At 44.5% G+C, this 24,792-nt stretch overlaps 2 protein-coding genes and 1 pseudogene across 2 annotated transcripts in view; 1 reads left to right on the plus strand and 2 right to left on the minus strand.

The window, feature by feature from the left end:
- The first annotated feature begins 5,349 nt into the window (after nucleotides 1-5,349).
- VSIG2 (V-set and immunoglobulin domain containing 2) lies at nucleotides 5,350-19,651 on the plus strand. The gene is made up of 7 exons (XM_066639687.1): nucleotides 5,350-5,380; nucleotides 6,486-6,649; nucleotides 6,940-7,147; nucleotides 7,297-7,455; nucleotides 10,226-10,354; nucleotides 17,933-18,071; nucleotides 19,507-19,651. Exons 1-7 carry the CDS (start codon nucleotides 5,350-5,352, stop codon nucleotides 19,649-19,651), a joined length of 975 nt encoding a protein of 324 aa, XP_066495784.1.
- Nucleotides 14,747-14,866, minus strand: LOC136662621 (5S ribosomal RNA; annotated as a pseudogene).
- A 4,421-nt stretch (nucleotides 19,652-24,072) lies between the features above and the next one.
- Nucleotides 24,073-24,792, minus strand: part of NRGN (neurogranin) — a 36,641-nt gene continuing 35,921 nt past the window's right edge. The window contains exon 3 of the mRNA XM_066639760.1: nucleotides 24,073-24,439. The gene's annotated coding sequence lies outside the window, so the exon portion shown is untranslated. The remainder of the gene's footprint in view (nucleotides 24,440-24,792) is intronic.

Raw genomic sequence — 24,792 nt, forward strand, 5'->3', positions numbered from 1 at the left:
TGGGACAAGCACAGAGAAGACACACCATCTTCCTTCTCATTTTAAACAAGTTTCTAGTCCTTATGGCATGAGTATACGAGCAATGCCTAATGAGCTCTTCAGAGTCAGAGAGAGGCTCAGGACCAAGATACACTGAGCATTGCACTGGTCCTTAATTTCTTGGTGCTTCCCCCCCCCCCCAATAGTGTTTGCAGGGCAGGGGGATGATCCAGGGTGAAAACATGGCATGGGGTGAGGGAATTTAACCTGCTTCCCTCATTATAATTTCGATCCAGAACCTCCATATATACTTGTATGATGCAAACAGCTTTCCCAGATGCAAAAAATTGGATTTCCCTTGACACAGAATGGAGTTCACGCTGTCCTCGCTCAGCTGTCATCCGGCTTCTGTTCAGAAATGCCATATATATTGACAATTCTTTTCCTTTTTTCAGGCAGGGGAGAATGAGATGGAAGAGTATGGATTGGGTCTGGAGATCCATGAGTGGAAGGAAAAAAGCCTTTTGAGATCAGTCTTTGGTGTGCTTTTTGCGCAAGCCTAAGTGAACCATCTCAAAGGGCTTTCACGGAGGCGCATGCAAAACACACACGTGTGAGAGCTTTTCTATTAGACAGTTCTATTAGACATCAACTCGGTAACCATTTTCAGGCTTCTGGTTGTCCGACAAATTTGCACCAGCTCTTGCAGAGGTTAAGGACTGATCTGGATTTAGTTTTGCTTTACACTAGTGCTGTAGTGCAAAGCCTTCTCCAAGCAGTAAATACCTTCCACATCCAGAAGGGTGCCTTTCGATCCAACCAACACTGCAGCTTTGCCATGAGATTTGCAGTCCTCCACTGGGCTTCCCCTGTCACCAAAAATCCCACAGAACTGTGGTGTTGACTCTGGGAACAAAAACTGGGTTTTTCTAATGCATTGTGTCGCCTGCCCCCTAGTGATTCTTACTGGAATTGCACCCAGAAAACTCTCCAAGGTCCTGCATCTTAACAGGCCAGCCCTCTGCTTGTGCGACTAACCTATATGTAACATTATAGAGTAAACCTTTTATCGGAATATTCTAACAATGGACTCTTAAGGACGCCTTCAGCATTTTTAATACATATTGTGCAATTATAATGTTTATTCAATGGACAAGTTCAAGTCTTTTTCTCCTTTTTATAAATATATATATGGTAAATAATTTATACTTCTAGTTATTAACAAGTCTGTGAATCCAGAAGGGAGCCCTCTAACCATTTTCATGCTGGCTATTTTGGGGGTTTTTTTGTGTGTGTTTTTTTTAATGCAACAGTTCCCTTCTGTTGCGGGAGAAGGTAGGAAGGCACTGAAATATTTTTATGTACAGTTTCAAAAATGTATTATTTTCATAAATGATCATTAAAAGTATTTGGGTTTTTTATATTTAAAAAGGTTGAGTTGCCTGTCTTTTTTTTTTTAACAATCTTTCACCCATCAAGCTGAGGTTTAAGAGTTAACAAACATTAAAAATCTATTCAAAATGAAGAATGAAATCAAAATAAAAAGGTAAGCTACAAATGGGGGGGTGACGTCTACAAAGATTAAAAAAAACTCACCCAAAGGCTGTCCAAAATTGAAATCATAAGAACATAAGAACAGCCCCACTGGATCAGGCCATAGGCCCATCTAGTCCAGCTTCCTGTATCTCACAGCGGACCACCAAATGCCCCAAGGAGCACACCAGATAACAAGAGACCTGCAAGGCTTCCTGGGAATTGTAGTTAAGAACATAAGAACAGCCCCACTGGGTCAGGCCACAGGCCCATCTAGTCCAGCTTCCTATATCTCACAGCGGCCCACCAAATGCCCCAGGGAGCACACCAGATAACAAGAGACCTGCAAGGCTTCCTGGGAATTGTAGTTAAGAACATAAGAACAGCCCCACTGGATCAGGCCATAGGCCCATCTAGTCCAGCTTCCTGTATCTCACAGCGGCCCACCAGATGCCCCAGGGAGCACACCAGATAACAAGAGACCTGCAAGGCTTCCTGGGAATTGTAGTTAAGAACATAAGAACAGCCCCACTGGATCAGGCCAGAGGCCCGTCTAGTCCAGCTTCCTGTATCTCACAGCGGCCCACCAAATGCCCCAGGGAGCACACCTGATAACAAAAATCCATCAAAAGCTTTAATGCAACTCTTGTCATTCTGCATCTAAACAGAATCTGAGTTCTAGGTCAGTAGTTCTCAAACTTTTTAACATTGGGACCCACTTTTAAAAATGACACTCTGTGCCATTGCCCCGCCCATTGGTTATTTTGGCTATAAAACTAGAATATAGTTCCAAGTGGTTTGTTTCATTGCCTTCTGCATGAAATTATGCTTTGAACGATATATAACGTAATGGTATTATTAAAAAATACCAAGATTTAAAACATTTAGGCCAGTAGTCGTGTTATCTCCCCCACCCCCTGTGCACCCGGTGAAGCCTGCATCCCTCCAGCAATGCTACTGATTTGATCTCGTCTTGGGCGACATACAGTTAGTGTTTTTGTATTGAACATTGACAGCTGCCTTTGGAGTCAGACTTCACAGAGTCAGACTTCTGTGCCACCAAGATCAGTACTGTCTATACTGCAGCATCCTCTCCCCAAGGTATCAAGGGCCAAGTCTTTTTTTAGCCTTACATTTTTCAGCTAGGGTCTTTTTTCAGCTAGAGTCTCAGCTAGGGACCTTCTGCATGGAGCTCCCCTATCATTAGGCCCCAGCCCCTCATTTATGTTTGCTTTAGCACCCAGATCTACAGCCATCCGTCTTATGACAGTACCTTGCCCAGGTAGCCTGCAAGCAGTGGGAAACCTGCAGTAAAGCAGGCAAGAACCATTTCCCTGAAGTGGCCCTAGGCTTGTTCTCGGCTTATCTGGGGAATGCTATTTATTCTGGTGCGGACTGCATAGATGGTGCTTGATCCTTTTGACAGCTCTGTTAATCATTACTTTCCCCTGGCCAGTATTGGGTTTTCCTTGATGGATGGAGAAACTTTTAACTACCTCTTTTAAAAATCCTAGATATATCAGTGCAGGTTCACTGTGTGGGGACCACATCTATGTGAAAGAGTGAAAGACTCTATCGGAGATGTCACTAGGGTTTACGTCACCCAGTTCATTGCATCACCCCCAAGATGAACCTCCTCCCAAACCAGACCATACAGAATAAATAACAATATCCTATGCATAGCCTAAATGCAGTGGCATCACTAGGCTTGGTGTCACCCCCATTAACTATTTATTGATTTATTTTATATATCACAGTACAGGTCACCCAACAAATCAGTAACTCAACAAAAAACCAGTGGCCATCTTGATGACACTCGCACAACTGAGTAAGGGTTCTACTCTGATACATTGAAAGAGAGCTGACTCATACCAGCACCTTATTGGTTCTCTGCTGTGTCATAACAACACTTCATTGGCTCTTGAAACAGTTTCATTGGTCAGTTTTGAGCTATGAAAATCCTCTTTTTGTTACATAAGGCAGTTGTGTTTTCCTTTTCTGGTTATTTGGCTATAACTCTTGATAGAAAATGCATATTTCAACATAATTTGTTTCATTGCATTCTGAACAAAATTATGCACCAAATGATATATAACATGATGGAATTATTCAAAAATACCAAGATTTTCACAATTTTGACCAGTAATGGTGTCACACACCCCCCAAGTGTGTCACCTGGTGTGGTCCGCACCCCCTCATGATGCCACCGCTTCTATTTAGGATTATGTACATGTTGCCAATGGTGGTTCCAGTTCAAGAAATGCACATTAAAGAAATTTGCTCACATGCAAGTATTTTTTGCACACCACAATTTGCTATACAAATAGAAAACATGCACTGACCGGGATGCTAATTTGTTTTACAAATACTCTTCCCCTTAACGGTAGAGGAGCTCAAAATAGATAGCCTCTCATTTAGGGATGTAACCAAATTCTTCTCTTGCTTAAATTCACAATAATAATGCATGGTTCTGGGCCCTCCTACCCCCGCAGATTGGATCTTATAAGATATGCCTACGGATTGGGTGAGTTGTGCTAGAAGAAAATATACAGTATTTCAGTGCATATTTCCTATGAATTATTGCACCAATTATTTTGGTTGAAAATACAGATCCCCCCCCCCCCCCAAGAATTTTCATATACTTAAAATACTTTTTTCCATGCTAGATAAACAAATCTGGGGATAACCTGGATATAATTTGTATTTTCTTAATATTTGATACAGTTAAACAACTTGGAACCCATTACAGCTTTACCCAGCATGTAATTAGTCTGTGGAACTCCTTGCCACAGGATGTGGTGATCGTGTCTGGCCTCAATGCTTTAAAAAGGGAATTGGACAAATTTCTAGAAAAAGGTCAATCACGGGTTACAAGCCGTAATGGTTTTGTGCAACTTCCTGGTTTTGGAAATGGGCTACCTCAGAAGGCCAGGCACAAGGGAGTGACAAAGGGATGCAGGTATTGTCTTGTGTGCTTCCTGAGGCATCTGGTGGGCCACTGTGAGATATAGGGGGCTGGGCTAGATGGACCTGTTGGCCTGATCCAGCAGGGCTCTTATGTTCTGGCATTTCTTGTTCTGGGTGTGCACTGATTCCTTGCCCCCTTGGGCTACCTCATCACCACATTTTGGGGTGCTGATAAATGGGCCTTGGGCTACCGCAAGAAGCAGGGTTCAGGTGCATTTTTTGGTCCCCCTTCTTTCAGAACAGGCTCTGTGCTGCTACAGCATGATTCAGAACCTCACCTCAGCTGTTTGCTTTAGCTCAAGCTCGAGATAAAGAACAGCCTCGATCACTTTCAGTAGAGTTTCGGTTCTGAAGGTAAGACCACAGCCTCCTCCTGGAGAAAGGGCCCATAAAATGATTCCCCTGATGATCCCTTTGCTCTCCTGCCTGTTCGTGGCCTCTGTTTCTCTCATCGGTAAGTACATGCCCTTTGCAAAATACTATATATTGTCTTTTTATTTATTTATTTACTGTGGCATCATCCATGTACGTGGTGCTTTAAAAAGAACAGAAGAATAGGGCCCCTGTCCAATTCAGCTGCGAGCTGGCATTGGGCACAAGGGCAAGATGTCTGATTGCCCCCCCTTCCTAAACTAATTGGAGTAATTATAGAAGCACCCTGATTGTAGTTTGACGTTGTAGTGGAAACACAGCCCTAGACAGGCTGAGATTAAGGTACCCACATTTATTTTGTATTAAATTTATTTTGCACTGCATTGTTTTGTCATGGCCTTGGCCCCTTGGAAGCCTGAGCCCTGGGGATTTTGCCCCTCCCCGCCTCCCCTCTCATCAAGTCTGCCCCAGTTCACATTTATGATCTAGAAAACAGACATGAGAGAGAAGATGAAGGAGGAGTCTGGGGGTAAACAGGAGGAGAGGGAGCAAGTATTTTTAATTGCACCTATTTCAGCTGAAGTTGTAGTAGAGAATGGAGAACAAGCATTCAGAGTCATTTTATACGTTTTAAATGTCCCCTGTATATTATAGAAATAGTGACTTCGTGAAGTGTTTTGTATGCAATTCGGTGATCAGGATTGCTATGAGCTTGAGGACACAAGCTCTGGATCTGGTCTGTTCTCAGATGAAGATTATCTGGGAACCCCATCTCTGCTGCTTTGAGCATACCTGTGGAAGAAAGGGGGGAATCTAAGTGTAAGAAATAAAAAGCAAACTCTTTCTATGACAACCGCTGGTAACTCAGAGGGAATTTGGGAAGGAGAGCAGCAGTCAAGCACAAAGCTCACACAGAGGGTGCCAAATTGTTCCCCCATATCTTCTGCTGTGATAAGATCAAATGAGAACACACTGGACATGGGAAGAAATTCTTGACTGGTCAGAATGGTTTGGCTGTAGAAAAGATTGCCAAGGGAGATGGTGGATTCTCCTTTACTGGAGATTTTCAAGCAGATGCTTGGCAGGTACCTGCTGGAGATACTGTATGAGGGCTTCCTGTTACAGGCAGGGGTTGGACTAGTTGACCTTGAGGGCTTCTATGATCATGTATTTCAGTTGTCCTCAAAGTCTGGTCTCCCTTGTTTCTGCCACCAATTGCCTTGTGGTGAAGCTCCTGTTAGGGTTCTCAGTGCTTTCTGACCAACTTTACAGCAGAGAAGGGGGTACTTGGCCTGGCTGCCACAGTGCTATGTTGCATTGCTCCATTTGGTCCAACTCTGCTGGAAGTGGAGATGGGTCTGTGTGGTGGTGCACCACTGGGCAGGATGTGGGTGTGCAGTTGCTTGGCCCTTCAAAGGAGGCACCACCTTTCTACCTGTTGCCTAAGGTAACCATCTCAACTAACCTCTTGGAAGGGCCAGTTCCATGTAAGGGCAGGGTAAAGAGAGCAAATAAAGAAAAGGTGGAGTCTGCAGTGTCGATCTAGGAAGCTTCAGTGCCAGAGACAGGAAGGTGGCAGCAACCCAAGCCACAAGAGGCTGGAACTGACGAGCTCATTTTATCCTTCTCCACAGGCCATGGGCTGTGCGTAGAGGTGACGGTACCACAGAATCCAGTCATGCAGCAGAGAGGCTTAAGTGTGGAATTGCCATGTCACTATAAAACCAGTGTAGACAAGCATTTCGTACTGGAATGGAAGTTTGCACCAGGTTCAACATCACCTGAAAGTGGGAAGCAGGTAAGGGAAGTTTGGGGAAATGGCCTCCTCCTGAAGGGAGGCTGATGGAAAGTGTTTTCGGAGGTTCATTTCACTCTTGGTGGAAACCAAGGTGGGTTCTCAAAATGACAGCTGGTGGACAAAGATCTCACCAGCCACTCTTGAGGCCCTAAGAGGGTCTGGTTGAAGAAGATACTCTGAGTAAATGTTGTCCCAGTGCTAACATCTTGAGACTACCCCCCCTAGCATAACACAAATTCCAGGTGACTTTGTAAGGTAAGAAGAAAGCCAAATCTTTCTTCTCTTGGCAGATGCTATACTTCCTGGACAGTGTGCTGTACAAACCAGGCTCACAGGAGAAGAGGCTAAGTCTCCTTCAGGACCCTCCCACAAGGGGAGACGCATCCATCCGATTAGATGATCTGCATGCATCTGACGCCGGCACCTATATCTGCGAAGTGAACAACCCCCCGGACTTCTATGGAACTAGTATTGGGGTCATCCATCTGGTGGTTTTAAGTAAGTCTTCTTTTAGTGGAAGGAAGAGGTCTTGGCTAGCATGTTACACCCTGGACTACAACCTGTCCCCCTCAGATACAGAAGGATAGCATCCAGGTATTTTGGCCAAGGTGTGTTCCTGGTTCAGAATTTTCTTCTTTCCCTATCAGTGCCTCCATCTACTCCAGTGTGCAAAGGGACCACCTCTGTTCCGGTGGGGTCAGATGCCACCCTGACCTGTGAATCTTCTGAAGGTGTGCCAGCTCCAATATACTCCTGGACACAGCAGGATTCCAAGACTTCACTACCTCTGTCCAACATGGTACAAAGTAGGTGGACAATTCCTTCCTTCTTTCCTTCCTTCCTGTTGGAATCACAAAAGCAACAAAACAGCACTGCAAGCAAATACACTCTGGAATCCTGAAGATATCTGAAAAGCACAAAGTGGCAATATTTTATACATATAATCAGTGAGTGACAAAACAAAAATCACAAAAAATGTTTGTGTGTGTGGTTGGTTGGGGTTCTCCCCCTCACATGCATAAATTGCCTTTCCTGGCACAATACAATGCAAATTTGAAAATGCAATGAAATGAACCTTGAAAACAAAAATGAACCTTGGTGATAAAACCAACATATGAAGAGGACAAGATGTAAACGTCCTTCAAACCTTTCCAACCGTCTAGACCAGTGGTTCTCACACATTTAGCATGGGGACCCACTTTTTAGAATATGAATCTGTCAGGACCCACTGGAAGTGATGTCATGACTGAAAGTGACATCATCAAGTAGGAATGTTTTTAACAACCCTGGGCTGCAATCCTACCCACACTTACCCAGGAGTAAGTCCCATTGACTGTCATTGTTAAAAGAATATACATAGTAGCCTGTTAAAAGTACAGGCCTGTAACATTTCCCCAAATGCAGTTACACACTATGGTAGCATCAAGCCTAATATAAAATATTGAATAAATAAAATATTGAAATGAATGGGGACCCACTTGAAATTGGCTCGCAACCCACCTAGTGGGTCTCGAACCACAGTTTGAGAAACACTGGTCTAGACAAACGGGACTCAAAAACTGCCAAAAAGCCAGCAGAGAATGTGCTGGATACACTTCAGGGGGCAGGGCGTTCTGCAGGATGTGGGTTGCCACTGAGAAGCCCCTCAGAGGCCAACAGAACCTGTAGGAGTGTCTTGGAATTAAAATGCTTCGCTGCAATTTTTTGGAGCATTGTGACCGTTGCTGGTTCGTGGTTTCTGAAAGGTGCACGTTGTTTTTCCAGCACGCAGGGCATGGCATCCAGGATGCATGCATTCACTAATACATGTGCTATTTTTGAATTTGCAGGCAATGCTCTGTTTAATGAAATATACATGCTTAAGCTGCATCACAGTTATTTGCTCAAAATAAGGGCTGTGTTTGTACAGTTCTGCTTCTCACCAATAGAGGGCTGTGGCGGCCCATGGATGGTTTGATGCTAGCTAGCTAGTGGACCTTTTATTTGTGTGTGTGTGTTTTAATTTCCTATTGTAGGGGTTCCCAAAGGGTGTGGTGCAATGCCCCAAGCACCTTGGTGCATTCACAGGGACATCATGTTGCCTTCCCGGTTTGCTGGGCCAAAATCTCCTGTGATCATGTGAAATTTTCACTAGGTGAGCCAGGAAGAAGAGGCCCCATAATAACCCTGTGAGAGCGAATGGGACCTCCTACCCAGCTGAAAACCAGGCTGGAGTTGGTCTTGCCTTTTAGATCAGGAAGCTGCAAAAAGAATCCACATACGGACACACACACACAGTGTAATTATTTCATGTACAAGGCTTTTTTTCTTCCAAACTTCACATGAATGTATAGAGGCACCAGAGTGAGGCCAGTATATAATTCAACAGGTGGGGCTGGACACACATGGCCCACTTTAAAACCAATGGAAACCTGCCTAACAACTGTTTCGGCTAAAACACACACACACACACACACACACAGAGAGAGAGAGAGAGAGAGAGAGAGAGAGAGAGAGAGAGAGAGAGAGAGAGAGAGAGAGAGAGAGTTGTTTTGTGCTCACTATGTTGGAGAGAGTTGCCAATCAGACACATCTCAAGGTATAAGATTTCTGAGAGGATGAGCATTGGTGATGTTTCAAGACTGCCACCCCTTGCAAAGGAGGAAAAGATCAGGCAGATCCCTAGTCAAGGAGTGGAGGTGAGTATCAATCCTCAAATGGCCTGAAATTCACCTTTGCTACCTGAGAGAGAGAGAGAGAAAAGCTGGAGCAAGAGCTATTTGGGGCAAACTAAAACCATCCTACTGGACTGAAGCCTGCTTTTCCCTTGTTTAGCATCTCTATGTGCAACAGTATCCACAAATGGTAATGTGATAGGAAGACATTTTGGGAAAATGCTTCTCCCTCATCTTTCTGACCTCACCCCCCCCCCACCTCTCTCCCATAAAGGACCTTCCAAGTAGCTAACCACCATTAGCAGCAGAAGAAAATAACTCCAAAATGATAAACAGTGGCATTGAGAATACATCAAGATCAGAAAACAAATTCTTCTCAGAGAACAAATCAAATCAAATTTGATTGATTGATTCAGATTTATTACGGTTGCAGACCAGCCCAAAAATAAAAGCAACACAATTATAACATGAGGAACATGAATAAAATAACATTTTCAACAGTTCAGTTTAAGATCCAAAATTGGAAAGCCCTGTTACCCACTAACATTCTTCAATTTGGAAAAGTGCAATGGAAAAACATTCTTTTTCAGCGATGCCTTCCAGAAAAGAGAGAGGAAACCTACTTGCTTTCCTGTGGCAGGGAGTTCCACAGCCTGGTCACCACCACCACCAAGAGGATCCTATTCACATGCCCACCAGCCACACCTTGAATATAGTGATATCAATTCAAATGTGTTTGCAACCTTATTTCAGCTTGGAGAATCTCTTTGAAAGTCTACCTCCTCTTGCATTTTGTACCCTGGCCTAGTGTAGAAATGTAACAACCTTTTTTGCATTGATCTGTCTGTCCTAGAGAGGGGAGAAGATTTATTTCCCCAGACTCCCACTTTCATTTTTATGCTGTTATATTTTCCTCCTGCAGATGAAAAAACTGGGCAGCTGCTTCTGACGAATGTCTCCCTTGCATTCTCTGGGACATATCGCTGTGTGGCCTCCAATGAGTTTGGAGAAGGTAGCTGCCAGGTATCCCTCCTAGTAACAGGTAGGAACAGTTGTATAAACCAGAATACTTGATAACTCTTCTTGTTCGCCTTCTTCTTAAGTGAGAGGCCATTATGGTTTTGGATGTCTTGAACATGAATGAGTCTATGACCCTACCTTATGGTCTGACAAACTTGGTTGTCCGGTGTTGCTACACAGGGATATCACCAAGGCCGGCCCATCCATGATTAGACAAATGAAGCAGTCGCTTCAGGTCTTTAATCAGCTTTGGTTGTTTTGTACGTCTCAATCATGTCCCCCCTGAGGCGCCTGGCGCCTGTCCAGTTCTGGTCGCCGCATCTCAAAAAAGACATAGTGGAAATGGAAAAGGTGCAAAAGAGAGCGACTAAGATGATTACTGGGCTGGGGCACCTTCCTTATGAGGAAAGGCTAAGGCGTTTGGGCCTCTTCAGCCTAGAAAAGAAGCGCCTCAGGGGGGACATGATTGAGACATACAAAATTATGCAGGGGGTGGACAGAGTGGATAGAGAGATGCTCTTTACACTCTCACATAACACCAGAACCAGGGGACATCCACTAAAATTGAGTGTTGGGAGAGTTAGAACAGGCAAAAGAAAATATTTCTTTATTCAGCATGTGATTGGTCTGTGGAACTCCTTGCCACAGGATGTGGTGATGGCATCTGGCCTGGACGCCTTTAAAAGGGGATTGGACAAGTTTCTGGAGGAAAAATCCATTACGGGGTACAAGCCATGATATACATGTGCAACCTCCTGATTTTAGAAATGGGCTATGTCAGAATGCCAGATGCAAGGGAGGGCACCAGGATGAGGTCTCTTGTTATCTGGTGTGCTCCCTGGGGCATTTGGTGGGCTGCTGTGAGATACAGGAAGCTGGACTAGATGGGCCTATGGCCTGATCCAGTGGGGCTGTTCTTATGTTCTTATGTTATGCGCCTGAATTACTTGGAGTCTCTCTCCAGCTTTGGGGATGTGACTGTGGCTTCACTAGGGTTTGCATCACCCAGTGCTGGAGGCCAACAAGTCACCCCTATGATGGAACTCCTCCAATGCAGTGCGCAGGGCAATGTCCCTGGTGGTGGACATGGTGATGTGCTATTGCCCCACCCGCTGTTTTTTGGCTATAACTTTTGATAGAATAGAGATATTTTAATGAGGTTTGTTTAGAGGTTGAGGTTTGTTGATATATAACATTATAGTATTATTCAAAAATACTAATATTAAAAAAATTTTGACCAGTAGTGATGTCACACACACCCCCGTGCATGTCACCCAGTGTGGCCTGTACACCCCACGCCCCCCTAGCGATGCCACTGGGATGTGACACTCATCCGGATTTGTGGAACAGGCAGAGCAGACAGTCCATTTAGTTCTGATTATTAGAATAATAGCAACCAATATTCTCATGCAGTAGTATGCTGTATTTGCACAGTTTAATGTTGAATGTATCTAAGAGCCAGGTCGAAGTTTACATTGCAAAAAAAAGTCGCCATTAAATAATAGATTACAGAGACAAGCAAGTTACAGAGAGAAGAGGGTTTAGTGGTGAATGATGATTTGAAAAATCGTCAAATTTATATAGCGTAATCTTTCAGGGAACTGGGTCCAAGTGAATCTAGGGAAGCTTATGATACAATAAATATCTTAGTATTTAAGGTTTTTCAGGATTCTTTGCTGGCTTTGATCTCATAAATAACACAAATGCAATCATGATTCACCACAAAATCACAAAATCATCCACACCAGGAATCAGGTTGCTGGTGTTAACACATCAACTGAGAAACTGAGCTACACATCAGGAAGTTGTCTATAATGAACTCACTAGCTGGCTTGAGGCAAGCCACTTCCTCTTGGCCTCAGTCTTCCCCACCTGCAATATGGGGATAATAATACTCACCTGCCTCACAGGGTTGCCATAAAGCTTACATTACAAGATCATGGATATGAAGCATTTTGCACGCTCTACATCAGGGGTGCTCAATAGGTGGATCGCGATCTACCGGTAGATCGCGAGGCAAAATGAGTAGATCGCGGAGCCCTGTCTCTCCAAACTGTTAATATGTCAGTTTCATCTAGTGACTAGACGAAACTGACATATTTAGCTGACACTAAACTGACACTGAAACTGACACTTTAGCTGCTCTTCAGGCATGCAGCAACAAAACTGACGAAACTGACTAGACTCCAGCAGGGGCTCCATACATTAAAGGGGGTGTCTGTCAGATGCTTCCTTCCCCCCTGGTAGATCTCCGGGCCTTGCTGGGTTTCAAAGTAGCTCTCGAGCCAAAAAAGTGTGAGCACCCCTGCTCTACATGTTATTATTAAGACCTATTTGTAGATAAGAACTAAGAACAGTGAATATGCTATCACTGGGAAGAATGGGATTTTCCTTGGGCACAGGTGTTCTGCATTAACAGTGCTTGGTTGATCTTGCTTGGATCTCTGCAACAGATGTCAAAACCATGAGGGCTGTATGTTACGAATGAGAAACCATGTACATGTTCACAATACATGGTTCAAGAAGACCACCCTGAGAAAACTTTGCCCTCTATTTTAGGCCAATCTCCATGAGCCTAGGGTGCCATCTTGTGTTCAATAGGAATCTATGTTGTTGTTTTTTCCCCCTCTTGAAATATTGGATGTCAGTATCCACGGGTGTGAAGCTCACAGCTGAAACGCCACAAGGCAACCTGGACGTGACCAGAAGGCACTTCTGGTTTGTTCCGGCGTCTTCCACCCACATCCAGAGGTGTTCTGAGGCACTGGGAGGCCACCCAGAGCCTCAGAGTGCCTCCTGGATGAGACCAGAAGGCACCTCTGAGGCCCTCATTACCCACGGAATTCAGTATCTACAGGGGGTCCTGGATTCCCCATGGATACTGAGGGCCCGCTGTATTTAGCAAGCTTTGTTAATTCCTGATCAGGCATCACAGAATATAGTGGCAGTCAAGACTGCCTTTACAATGACGTCAAAATCCAGGAATTTTGTTTTTCTGATTAGGGGCTTGGATGTTTTCCTTTCATCCATTGCTTTGACTTCTCAGCCATTCCTGATGATGGTATCCTTTGTTTGCTACTTATCAGCTAAATCCCTGCGCTAAATCTCTCCTACAGCAGTTCTCAGTGTCGACACCCAATGAGTACAAGCAAATTCTGGGTGCAGAGCCAGTTCTCTCATCTCTGCCCTGGTCGAAACAGGTGTTTGGTCGCAATTCAATTGTTGCGGACAGACTGAAGTACGTCACACAAGTAATGCTGATCTGAAGATACTTTCTTCAGGGATACAATAAGTTGCTGGTGCAGTCACTGCCCCATTGCATTCCCAGTCTGTTGTCCAAAGTTGAACCAGTATGGCCTACCCATGACTGGTGGAGAGGGATCTCTCTCAACCCAAACTGGAGAGGCCAGGGATTGAATCTAGAACACTCTGTCCAAGGAGCGTGAGCTCCAACACTAAACAATAGCCGCTCTCTTAAGCCAGACTTGAGCCTGGAAAATCTTGTTTTAAAAACGAAACACTTGCTGGTTATTTACCAGCTGGACCATTGTAGGCTGCAAGAAGTGTCTGGCATTCGCTGCTGTCCAATCATTCTCTGTTGTCTGATAAGCTGTTAAAGAATCTCGCAGAATGTTCTGCGTTTCGACTCCCACCTTGACTACTCCTGTCTCATATTTTTCTGACTCGACTCCCCCTCAGGTCCTACCCTCTCCTTTAATTAGTTCTCATTTTGTGGGCAGTTCCTCTCCCCCCCCCCAACTTTCTGGCATTGCTTCTTGTCTTGTAATTAGAACACGAAATTGGATGGCATCTGCTCACGTCTGAAGGAAAAACAGGGGGGATGCGAAGGTGGCAGTACAAGAATAAGAGATTAATTAAGGCAAAAAAAGAATTCGGGGGGGAATGTATGTGCTGTATTCTTGTTAGGCTATAAGACTCTTGTTGGATAGGGCAGAATAATTGTACATTGGCAGAGACACTGTTATATAATGAAGCTAAGTGTGAATAAATAAATGAAGATGCCGTGAAGAGTCTAATAATGGCTTGGGTGGCATTTCTGAGGGTGTCCTCGCAACAAACCTGTAAGATAAACGAGTAATATTATTATCCTAATGTTGTTGATGGGGAGAAATGTGTCTGAGGAGGAAGTAGCTTGCAGGCAGCCCGCTGGTGCGATTTGAACCAGGGAAGTCCCGATTCATGACTCAGAGCGCAATTCAAACTTGTTGCTCCACCGGAGCAGCAGCTCTTGCATGGGACGAGGGTGTCACAAACGTGCCACAAAGCACATTTGTGGCTTCTGGAGAGCCAGTGGGGAGGCCTGCGCCACCCACTGATGTTGCATCCTGAGGAACAAGGAAAGAAATGAGCCTGGTGGTGGAAAAATGGCTGGCAATCTTCAGTCTCGAAAGACTATGGTATAAGCCTACAGCACCCGGTATTCCCAGGCGGTCTCCCATCCAAGTACTAACCAGGCCTGACCCTGCTTAGCTTCCAAGATCAGACAAGATCAGGCATGTGCAGGGTAATAGTTGCTGCTGGTGGTGGAAGGAGGGTGGAAAAGAGGCAGGGAAGGGGTGTTTCTGGGAGAGTGGAAGGGGGGGGAAGATCAGGCCTGGGAGGGGCAGGAGCAGCAGAGCAGGTCTCCGACATAGCCTAACCCCCCTCCCAGCCCTGCCGGATTTACACGGGACTGCTCAGAATTGCGCCTGCTGTTTAGCAGGCAGAGATCCGATTAGCCCCATATGGCAGGCATTACTTGGCGTAAGGGGAAAGATATCCCCTTACCCTGAGGAGACCTCCAGCCTGCTCCTGACAAGCACTGGATACAAGCACTGGATGTGGCCCTGCTGCACCCCCATTGGTGAGAATTGGGCTGCCCATCTCTTAGCCGCAGCTTTTGGGGAGAGGGGGTTCAACCAGGAAAATAATAGACTAGGCCTAATGAAGAAAGGACATCTAACCTTCCAAAATAAATGAGTGGTTTTCAGTTTCTCATGTCTATTTTTTATTTCTATCAAGTTTTTGGAGAAAAACACTTTGGGGAAACTGGAGAAAGTAGAAAATCTTCCATCGTGTTCAAAATACATATATAGAGAGAGAGTGGTTGGGGGGAACCATATGGTGTGTTGTGGTGTCTTGAAGCAATCTATATTGGTATAGTGTGGTGGGGAGTATACGAGGAGAAAGAATCAAGGCAAAGTGACAAAAGCAGAGAACAAGCAGAAATCAGAGTATGTGGAAAGCACATGCCCAATCTCATCTGATCTTGGAAGCTAAGCAGGTTCAGGCCTGGTTAGTACTTGGATGGGAGACCGCCTGGGAATACTGGGTGCTGTAGGCTTATACCATAGTCTTTTGAGACTGAAGGTTGCCAACCATTTTTCCAGGTGAGAGGAGATGATGATGATGATGATGATGATAATTGGGTCTCTTGTTCCATTGTTACACGCTCTCCTCTCCCCTAGAACTGAAAATGTTCCAGGTGCAGAACTATCTGGGTTCTGGTGACCTGTGGAGGAGGATCATTGGAGACTTATGGCTTATCTGTCATTGTGCTTCATTTGCAAATATGGGTTGGAGCATTTGGATGGAGCTGGGTAGCAGCACCCCCCAGAAGCAATAGCGGATTCTTTCCCCTGCTGAAAATTTTGCAGCCCAAAAGTGTCCGGACTCACACCCAGCTCATTTCTTTGGTTGCTCTTGCAGCTTCTCTATGTGTGAGTCTTCTGCTGAATCTGCTAGCTTGTGTTGCTACTGGGCCCAATCCTATCCAACACTCCAGTGCCGATAAAGGTGTAACAAAGGGGCATTGGATCCTGCGGTGAGGGGGCAGTATAGAGGACCTTCTCAAGGTAAGGGAATGCTTGTTCCCTTACCTCAGGGTTGCACTGCAGCTGCATCAGTGCTGTAAAATTGGATAGGATTGGGCCCTGTGTCTCACTTACCAACTTGGGCAGGGGGCAGTGGGTCACCTGACACTCTTACACCCTGGCCCTTCCCCTCAGGTCTAACTATGAGATGACTTTGCATGCAGGGGAAGTCCTGGGACCATTAGGGCATCATTAGGAACCATTCAGTAGCCCTCTTGATTCTTAGCTTGATGACACCAATGTCTGAGCCAGAACTTCTGACTGCTAACCTGTTCTGATGTGATCCACAGTAACGCAAGAATGTGTTTCTTTGCCTAAGCAGCCCTGCGCGTGCATTGAAAGCATCCCACAATTTTCAAAGGCTGTTCCAAGTTATAAAACAAACCAACCCTAAGCTACAGGGTTTAATAAACAGCAGGCTAAAGGGGATCAGTGGCAGTGGCGTAGCTAATGATCATGTAGCCCGGTGCCAAGCTCAAAATGTTGCCCCGGAAGTGATGTCACAACTGGAAGTGACATCACAACCAGCCTTTTTAAAGAGTGAAAATTGGTAGGAAGCCACCTCCTCCCCATAGCACCTCAACATCCACTTTCTCTGCTGCCTCCCCCCAGTTAGTGGCACAGCTAAGGCATCTATCTGCAACTATCTGTCAAAGAAGATTTTGTAGCCCCCCCCCCGCATGACAAAATCAAATTTAATTAAGTAAATAAATAAAAAGTTACTGGTTCCATGCTGAATCATAACAACATCTCACTGGCACTCAGAACAAACAGTCTCATAGCTCATTTTGGAGTTAAGCAAATCCACTTTTTGTTCCAGAAGTCAGTTGTGTTTTCATTTTCAGGTTAATTGGCCATAACATTTGATAGAAAACAGATATTCCAGTGTCGTTTGTTTCATTGCATTCCGCATTAAATTACCTTTCGAATGATATATAACTTGATGGTATTATTCATACATACCAAGATTTTCACAATTTTGGTCACTAGTGTCAAGCTCAGCTTGTTGCCCCCCTAAAGCTTGATGCCCGGTTCAACTGCTACCCCCTGCAGCCCCTTAGCTACGCCACTGGCATCACTGGGGTTTGCATCACCTGATATGGGAGGCCAGTTCATCACCCCCATGATGGACCTCCTCCCATGCAATGGGTGGCGCAACATCCTGGGCAGTGGACATGGTGATATACCATTGCCCCACCCTGCTGGTGTTTTGGCTATAACATTTGATAGAATAGAGATATTTCAACACGGTTTGTTTCATTGCATTCTGCATGAAATTACGCATTGATAGATATATAACATGACGGTATTATTCCAAAATTCCAATATTTAAACATTTTTGGCCAGTAGTGGTGTCTGCCACCCCCCCATGCGCATCACCTGTGTGGCCCTCACTCCCTGCACCTTCCTAGCCATGCTACTAGTTACAAAGAGTGGGCTGATGGGGATCCCACAACCTACCCCCTTTCCTCTCTATCATTTTACTTCCTTGTAAGCCCGGGGTTTGTCAAAATCACAAGTTTGCCATCTTGCCATTTTTTTGCTGGTCCTAAGAAATTGTTGCGAGACTTTGGATTGTGGCTTTTGCCCTCCTTGAAGTGAGTTTTCCAGCCGCAAATCATGTGGAAAAGCTGCAGGTACCAACAAACCATTCTGTGGTACTGTCACCTGGCTCTCAGTGCCCGATGTTGGCTAAGCTCCTGTGCGTTTTCTCCGAAAAACAGGTACTGCCCAAGCTGGAGTGATTGCAGGAGCTATTATTGGGGTCCTCTTAGCTCTTTTACTGCTGTCTGCAATCGTGATCTATTTCTTACGCTACCGAAAGGAAAAGAAGAAGAGAAAATCCATGTCCATATACAGCGGGAATGAAATCAGGTGAGAAAAATTTTGTCTACAAGTTGCCAAGGGCTAGACACAGTATGTCCAATGCTGCCCTCCTTACTAGCAGCCTCTGCTGCTCCCACTTGCCAATGTTCCAGCTCAGCCCTTCCATCTATGTTTCCTCTCCCTCTGTGCCCCCTTCTTCCTTCTCCAATCCAAGGAGTGCAAGGAGGAACAGTGGACCAATTCCCAACTATCTGCTACCTGAGGCGACTGCTTCATTTGGCCTCTTGACTGCAGCCCTGAGATTGCATTCCTTCTGATGCTTTCTACTTGTGCCAATTTTTCTAAAGCAGATTGTTTGCCTTCCAATTAATGAAAGGTTCATGTTAGTTCCAAGAGGCAAGCTGGGTGAAAAATCAAAAACCGAAACCAAGAAACCTGGCAATGCCAGACAGCTTATAATATACATTCTTTTGAACAAGTGTTTCCCAGTTCACTGATTTTAACAGCCGCTTTGCTGTTCTTCTGAGCCGGTCTGCCCCTTACAGTGACATCTTTTGGGAAAGAGAAACAAAATGAGGTAGAACAGAAGTGAAATGGGAAAATTTAAGCCTCAGGTGTATTGTCTGAGGAAATGATTTCACCAGCAATTCTTAGCCATAAAAAAAATGAGAATTGATTCTCAGTTGTGATAGCTAAAGCCTTGAAGTTCTGTTAGAAAACTTGTAAAAACTCCTACAGCTGGTTCCCAAACTCTTAAGCACCGGGAACTCATTTTTTTTAAGACAACACTTTATCAGGTCCTACCTAAGTTTACAAGACTTTTTTTAAAAGGTCTAGAAAGAAATATCGACTTATAAGTATTAAGTATTACTTAATAAGTAACAAGTATTATCAACTTATTTACAAGTAATATTTTTATTTCTTTATTTAGGGAGCTGAGCTCTTTGCAGGGCAATTAGCCGGTATCTTGCAAACTGCAGGAGCGGAGCTCTTTGCAGGGCAATTAGCACCTGCCTGAATATTGGCACTATGCAATCCATCAGTCAGAACTTTTATTGGCAAGTTACACACATACACAAACAGAGCAATCCACCAAAAACTGGTGGGTCAACCCATCAGTGGGTCATGGGAACCGCTGTCCTAAAGGCGTCCGGTGGTCATCCTATGATGACATCTTCTTCAAATGCTGTTATTTCAAAGAATGAGACATTTAGTCATAATCTAGGGGTTTACCAACTTGCAACTCACTCAGGCTTCTTCCAGTTCAGTATCTGCAGAAGAGGAGCCCACTTCCTCAGTTGCTAGTCTGAAATGTAGCTTTAATATTTTGACATAAAACGGAGTGTGTCATACATCCCAAGTCCTGATTATTGCAAGGCTTTTACCGTTCAGTGCTTTGAAGATTATTGCATACATTTGCTGAGTTAATTTATTCCCTCTGCTGCCACCTCCATTTCAACAATTTTGTTCTTGTCTTCTGAAGGGAGGATGCCACAGCCCCGGGAATCTCCGAGTCCGCTTTGCTGGGCAGAGACAGCAAGTCAGAAAGCCATCACTTTGAGAAGTTATCCTCCAGGCCTGAGTCTGCCAGTACCACCAAATCCCAACTCAACAATATTCTTGTCTGAGCATATTTTGGGACAGTTTTTTTGGTTTTTTTAACAGTGTTCTGTTTTGCTGCAGGGAGATTAGTTTCATCAGAAGACATCACAACATCCGTTCTAGGAAAATCTTTTCTCTCTTGTCCCCAATCTGCCTGCTATGTTGTCATCCGTTACATAAGTTCTCTGATGTTTTATTCCTTGTTTCTTAAGCCAACTGAATATGCAGTTGGTCTGTGTTCCCTGATTGGTTGGCACACTCCTTTGTCTTGTGTCATCAAGCCATGTCGCTTTTTCCTGCTCTCTTTCTCATTCTCTCCGCTCAGCAATAACAATTGCCAAAAAAAGATGCACCCTTCACTCAAGTTCTGATCTGAGCAGGCATTTTAAAAAAAATATTTCCCAGTGTGGTCTTCTAAGGGCCCAATCCTATCCAACTTTCCAGCACCGGTGCAACCTCAGTGCAGCCCCAAGATAATGGAACAAATATTCCTTTACCTTGAGGAGGCCATGACTGCCTCCCCACCACAGGAAGCAGTGTGCGCCCCATTGGCACAGCTGCAACGGGACTGGAAAATTGGATAGGATTGGGCCCTAAAACTCCTGTTCTTGGATATGAGCCTTTGCCTCCTAATTCTAGGTTTTGAAGGGTCAAAACAGATGTGATGTTAGTTACATCTCTACTAATCTCTACTAATTCACCCATTTAGGTGAATAATTGCCAGATTCTCTTACTATGTGCTTCTCTTTTTATATACTGTCCTTTGACTTGAACAATCATGCCTTCACTGCTTACCTCCACCGAGATCACTGCAGTCCTAAACACCTCCATATGCATTTTGATCATTTTTACAGTTAAATTGGTCAATCCATGCTTGGAGAACCAGCAGGGAACGCAATACTGAGTGAAATAAGACTGAAACATCTCTAACGTGAGATGTTTCAGTCTTATTTCACTTAGTATTGAGTTCCCTGCTGGTTCTCCAGGCATGGATTGACCAATTGAAAGAGTTGAAAGATAAAAAGTTTCCATGGTTAAAAAAGAAAAGAAAAAAAAAAAAACAGAAACAAGATTGGGAAGCAAACACACTTTTAATGTCACATCTGTTTTGACCCTAAAAGATGGGTTTGGGTTATTCAACAGTGAAGGAAATATACCCAACACATAGAATTTGCGAATAGTGCTGTGCATGTCTGGGTAACCTTCCAACTGGACTACCGCAATGTGCACATTGCAGTACATCCCTTAATGACTGTTCAGAAGCTGCTTTCCTGTTGAAGCAGACATTTTGTTAACTGGTATCTAATTTTGATTTGTTCCTCTGTGATACTGATTTTACCTGGCTTTACCTGCCATGTTATATTTTTAATCATGTGACTTGCTTTGGAAATCTCATCTCGAAAAGCAAGTTCAAAAGCTTCTAAATAAATGTTTTAGGACCCAGGGGATTAATGGGGCTGGTGCTTTGATGTTTTCGGCTATGGACTGGTGGATTGATTTGAATTGTCGATCTTATTTATGTATTTATTCTACGGTTTGGTGATTTTTACTATTGTGATTTTTATGAATTGCTGATGGCTGCTGAAAGCTTTGGAAAGGCCGGCATATCAACCTTTAAACAAATGTGCCCTGAAAGCTGAGATTTTGTGATGCTAAATTCTGCAGTAGTACTGGTTTTTTTCTGTTCCTGCAGAGTTGCAATTGCAGAATCTGCTCAGCTCTGCCTTTTTTGACTTTCCCGTTTGACGGAAGATGCCTGGCAAGGAGGCAGAAAGATCCGAGTTCTCCAGCTTTTTAATATCAACATTCCTTTATTCACATTCCATCTCAGTAAAAGAAATTGCATGCATGCAAAAAAAAAAAAAAAAAGATACTAAGAACAACAACAAAACTAGCTCCTGCCACCTGTGGTGGGTTGTAGAGAGAAGTGTGCTGAAGGGGGGAGGAAAGGAGTGTGGGGTTTCATAAGCCCGAGGGAGGAATAGGGTATGATTAAAATGTAGCTGAGTAATCAGGGAAGGTTCCTGCATGCTCAGGGCCAGCTTTACTATACCAAATGTTGCCTCTCTTAACTGCTCCCTGAATCCTGCTTAACTCCTTCCCTTCCTGCTCCCTGAATCTGAAAAGAGGGGAATGGAGCTGAACAGGAAGTGTGGTGGAGAGGAGAAGAGCATGTTGGGCTAGAGTGTTGAACTAGAGACACTCTCCTCTCCTGCCACACTTCCTCCTATGCTCCATGAATCCCGTCTTCCTTTCAAACCAAGGGACTGGAAGGGAGGCAGGTAATGGGTGCCTTCCACCAATTTGGCAGCCTTAGGCAACCTCATAAAGTGACTGGCCCTGTGCCTGGCTTGTGCCACAACTTTTTCTCAACATGAGTCAACTTCTTGGAGTTTGCTCCCCTGTCTCCGGTGGCTAACTGTCCTCTCTTACCCACTTAGCAGCTGTGAAAGGTATATACAGCTATTGATGCTTCTGTTTCATTGAGTGTTAGCCCCATCACCTTTTTTCTTCTCCTGCCTACCACAGAGCAACTACATGTGAGATCCCAGTCCTTAACAGGTGAGATGGAAGGGTGGGGAGTGAGTGATAAGAAACCGTTGCTACATCTACTTTCTCAGCTGCTGGCCTGTTAAAGCACCTGGACCAGTCTTTAGGCAGATGGCAGCCCCTATAAAGGGCAGAGTTTTCACTGTCATTAAGCCACTTCTGCCCAACATTGCATATATGCAACAGGGACCAAATGTGTACACCTGTGGACAGGGCAAAAATGGGTTAACAAGGTACAATTTGGGGCAGTAGGTCAAGGGAGATGAAGCCACCAATTGCACACAAAGCTAGTTAGCAAGGCTAACAGGCAAAGTGAATGGACAGGACCACATGTTCCTCAAACTTACTGGGTCATCCAATGAAGAGCAGTTTGCACAGGAAAATGATGTTGGGGTTTTGACTGTCAAATGGCATTCCATGCAAAAGAAAAAATTGGAATGCTGGTCACAGGGAGCAGGTGGTGGAACTTAAGAAATGGAGAGCTCACCATGATCCACTGGCCTAAAGAACCTGGGAATCCAAGACTGTCCTACAGCTACTGTTAAGAAAGTTCATCTTAAAAAAGAGCTCACTGCACAATGAAAACCATAGAGGACACCAATAGGATTAATATCACAACTGAATTACTGATGAATGGGAACAATCAAGGAAACCAGAGTAAGAAATCTAGCAGAAAGTCTTCAAAGGAATCGCTGAAGCTGTCACACGCAAAGGAATTGATCAGCATGCCACATGCAAGGAAGGGTTTTATGGAACATCAAGCTGAACAGAAGGAAAATTGGGGGGGGGGGAGTCTTTCTTCTCTGGCTGAAGATAGAAAATGGGATTTTTCCAGCATGTTGAAAGGTGGTATATGAGCCTAAATATATTTGTTTCTCAAACTCTGCAGGATTTTGTAGTATTGTCAAACACTAGCATGATCTGAAGTAAAGATGGGCATAATGTTTTGGTTTTGTTTTTTTAAGTGTGCTGGTTTGACTGTACTTTCACAGCCCTGCAAACTCATAATACATTTTTTCTGCCTGGGACTGAACTCTGGGGGGGAAAAAATGCTTCTGCAAGTTTGCAGAGTGTCGGGGAGGGGGCAGAAACAGCTATTGGCTAGTGCCTGTAACACCACCAACATACTTGCATTCCCCAACCACAGAACAGTGTTACAAGAGTGTTTAAAAATGATCTTGCGTTGTATTTTAGGAAAAGAAGGGAAGGAATGCATGTAAGTTGTGAAAGCTGGGTTCTCACCACATATGAAAAATCAACTTGGAATGTGTGCCTTTTCACCACTTTGACCAGACTACAGTGGGATAAAATAAATCTGTCACTAAAATATATAAACTAAGGCCTATCGGCTGTCTGTCTCTAGTTCTTAATGGCCATTGCTGGACTAGACAGCAAGGTTGTGCAAAATGTAGCCCCTGCTGTCCATCTTGCTTATAACTGGGAAATGCTTATAACTCTGTAGGAAATGCCAGAGGAGACCCTAAAGGGCTGGTGAGTGGGAAGTGGGAAGTATTATAGAAATGGGCATGAGAAGTTAAAAGGTGGGCTACGAGTTCTGCGAACAAATACATTATATACTGAAAAAGGGCCAGCCCAAGACTTCCCAGGACCTGAGGCAGAATATCAAATGCTGCCACTCTTATGTTGTGGAATGTAAACCATTGCTCCTTCTCCAGCTGCTCTTTGGATCTGAAAAGGAAGAACAGAGCAGAAGAGGAAGTGTGAGAAGATGAGAGTGGCAGCCTAGAGCATCTTGCTACTCTAGCCCACTAGTCTTCTCTTCCCACTTCCTCTCCATTTCCTTTTTTTTTTTTTTTTAAATCCAGGGAGTGACAGGAGGAGAAGCAGGGAAGGAGGATACGTTGATGAAGATGGGTGCCCTCTAACAATCTGGTGCCTAAGGTGACTGCCCCAGTTGACATAATGTATGGAGCCACCCTGGTGTCAGATGTACGAATATATAAAAACCTGGGCAGTAAGGAACAGCTATGCACAGAGAAGGGACAGAGGTTGAGTGTCAGTGAGGAATTCGGGGTCTGTGCTACAAGAGGGGTAGGGTGGAAACATCGTAATTCTAAAAAGGGTGCATGTTGACGATGATGATGATTCTGAAATCAAAGGCAGTCCAAGAGGGAAGAAAGGATAGCATTGCATCTCTGCTCAGTGATCAGCTCCGATGGGATGGCGATTGTTCTTCTGGAAATTGAAGGGTGCTGTTCAGAGGACCAATCAGAAATGCGGGTGGACGCATCCATTTCTTCTCCCTGGAGGAAGGAAGAGACAAACTGAGTCTGGTGTTTCCAAGCTTGAGTCAACAGGCTCTCTCTTGTGATCTACCCTGCTTGTTCAGGACACGGTAACCGTCAAGACAGACTTGACACACAGCCCTGCGCTTCTGGTTCCCAGTTGAAAGCCACCACTTGCCACAGTAAGAGCACAGGATAGACAGAGCCAGGGATGAAGGAGCTACTATGGTCTTTGGCCTTATTTAGCTGGCATGAGCTTCGCTCTGTGACCAGCTTACAGAGATGAGCATCACTCACAGAGAATTGTTGCTTTCTTTATCCCTGGCTGACCTGACCCCTGAATCTTCAGTAGTATCAGCAGTGGTACTGCC

This window comes from Tiliqua scincoides, chromosome 11 (genome assembly GCF_035046505.1).
Source record: "Tiliqua scincoides isolate rTilSci1 chromosome 11, rTilSci1.hap2, whole genome shotgun sequence".
NCBI lineage: Eukaryota > Metazoa > Chordata > Lepidosauria > Squamata > Scincidae > Tiliqua > Tiliqua scincoides.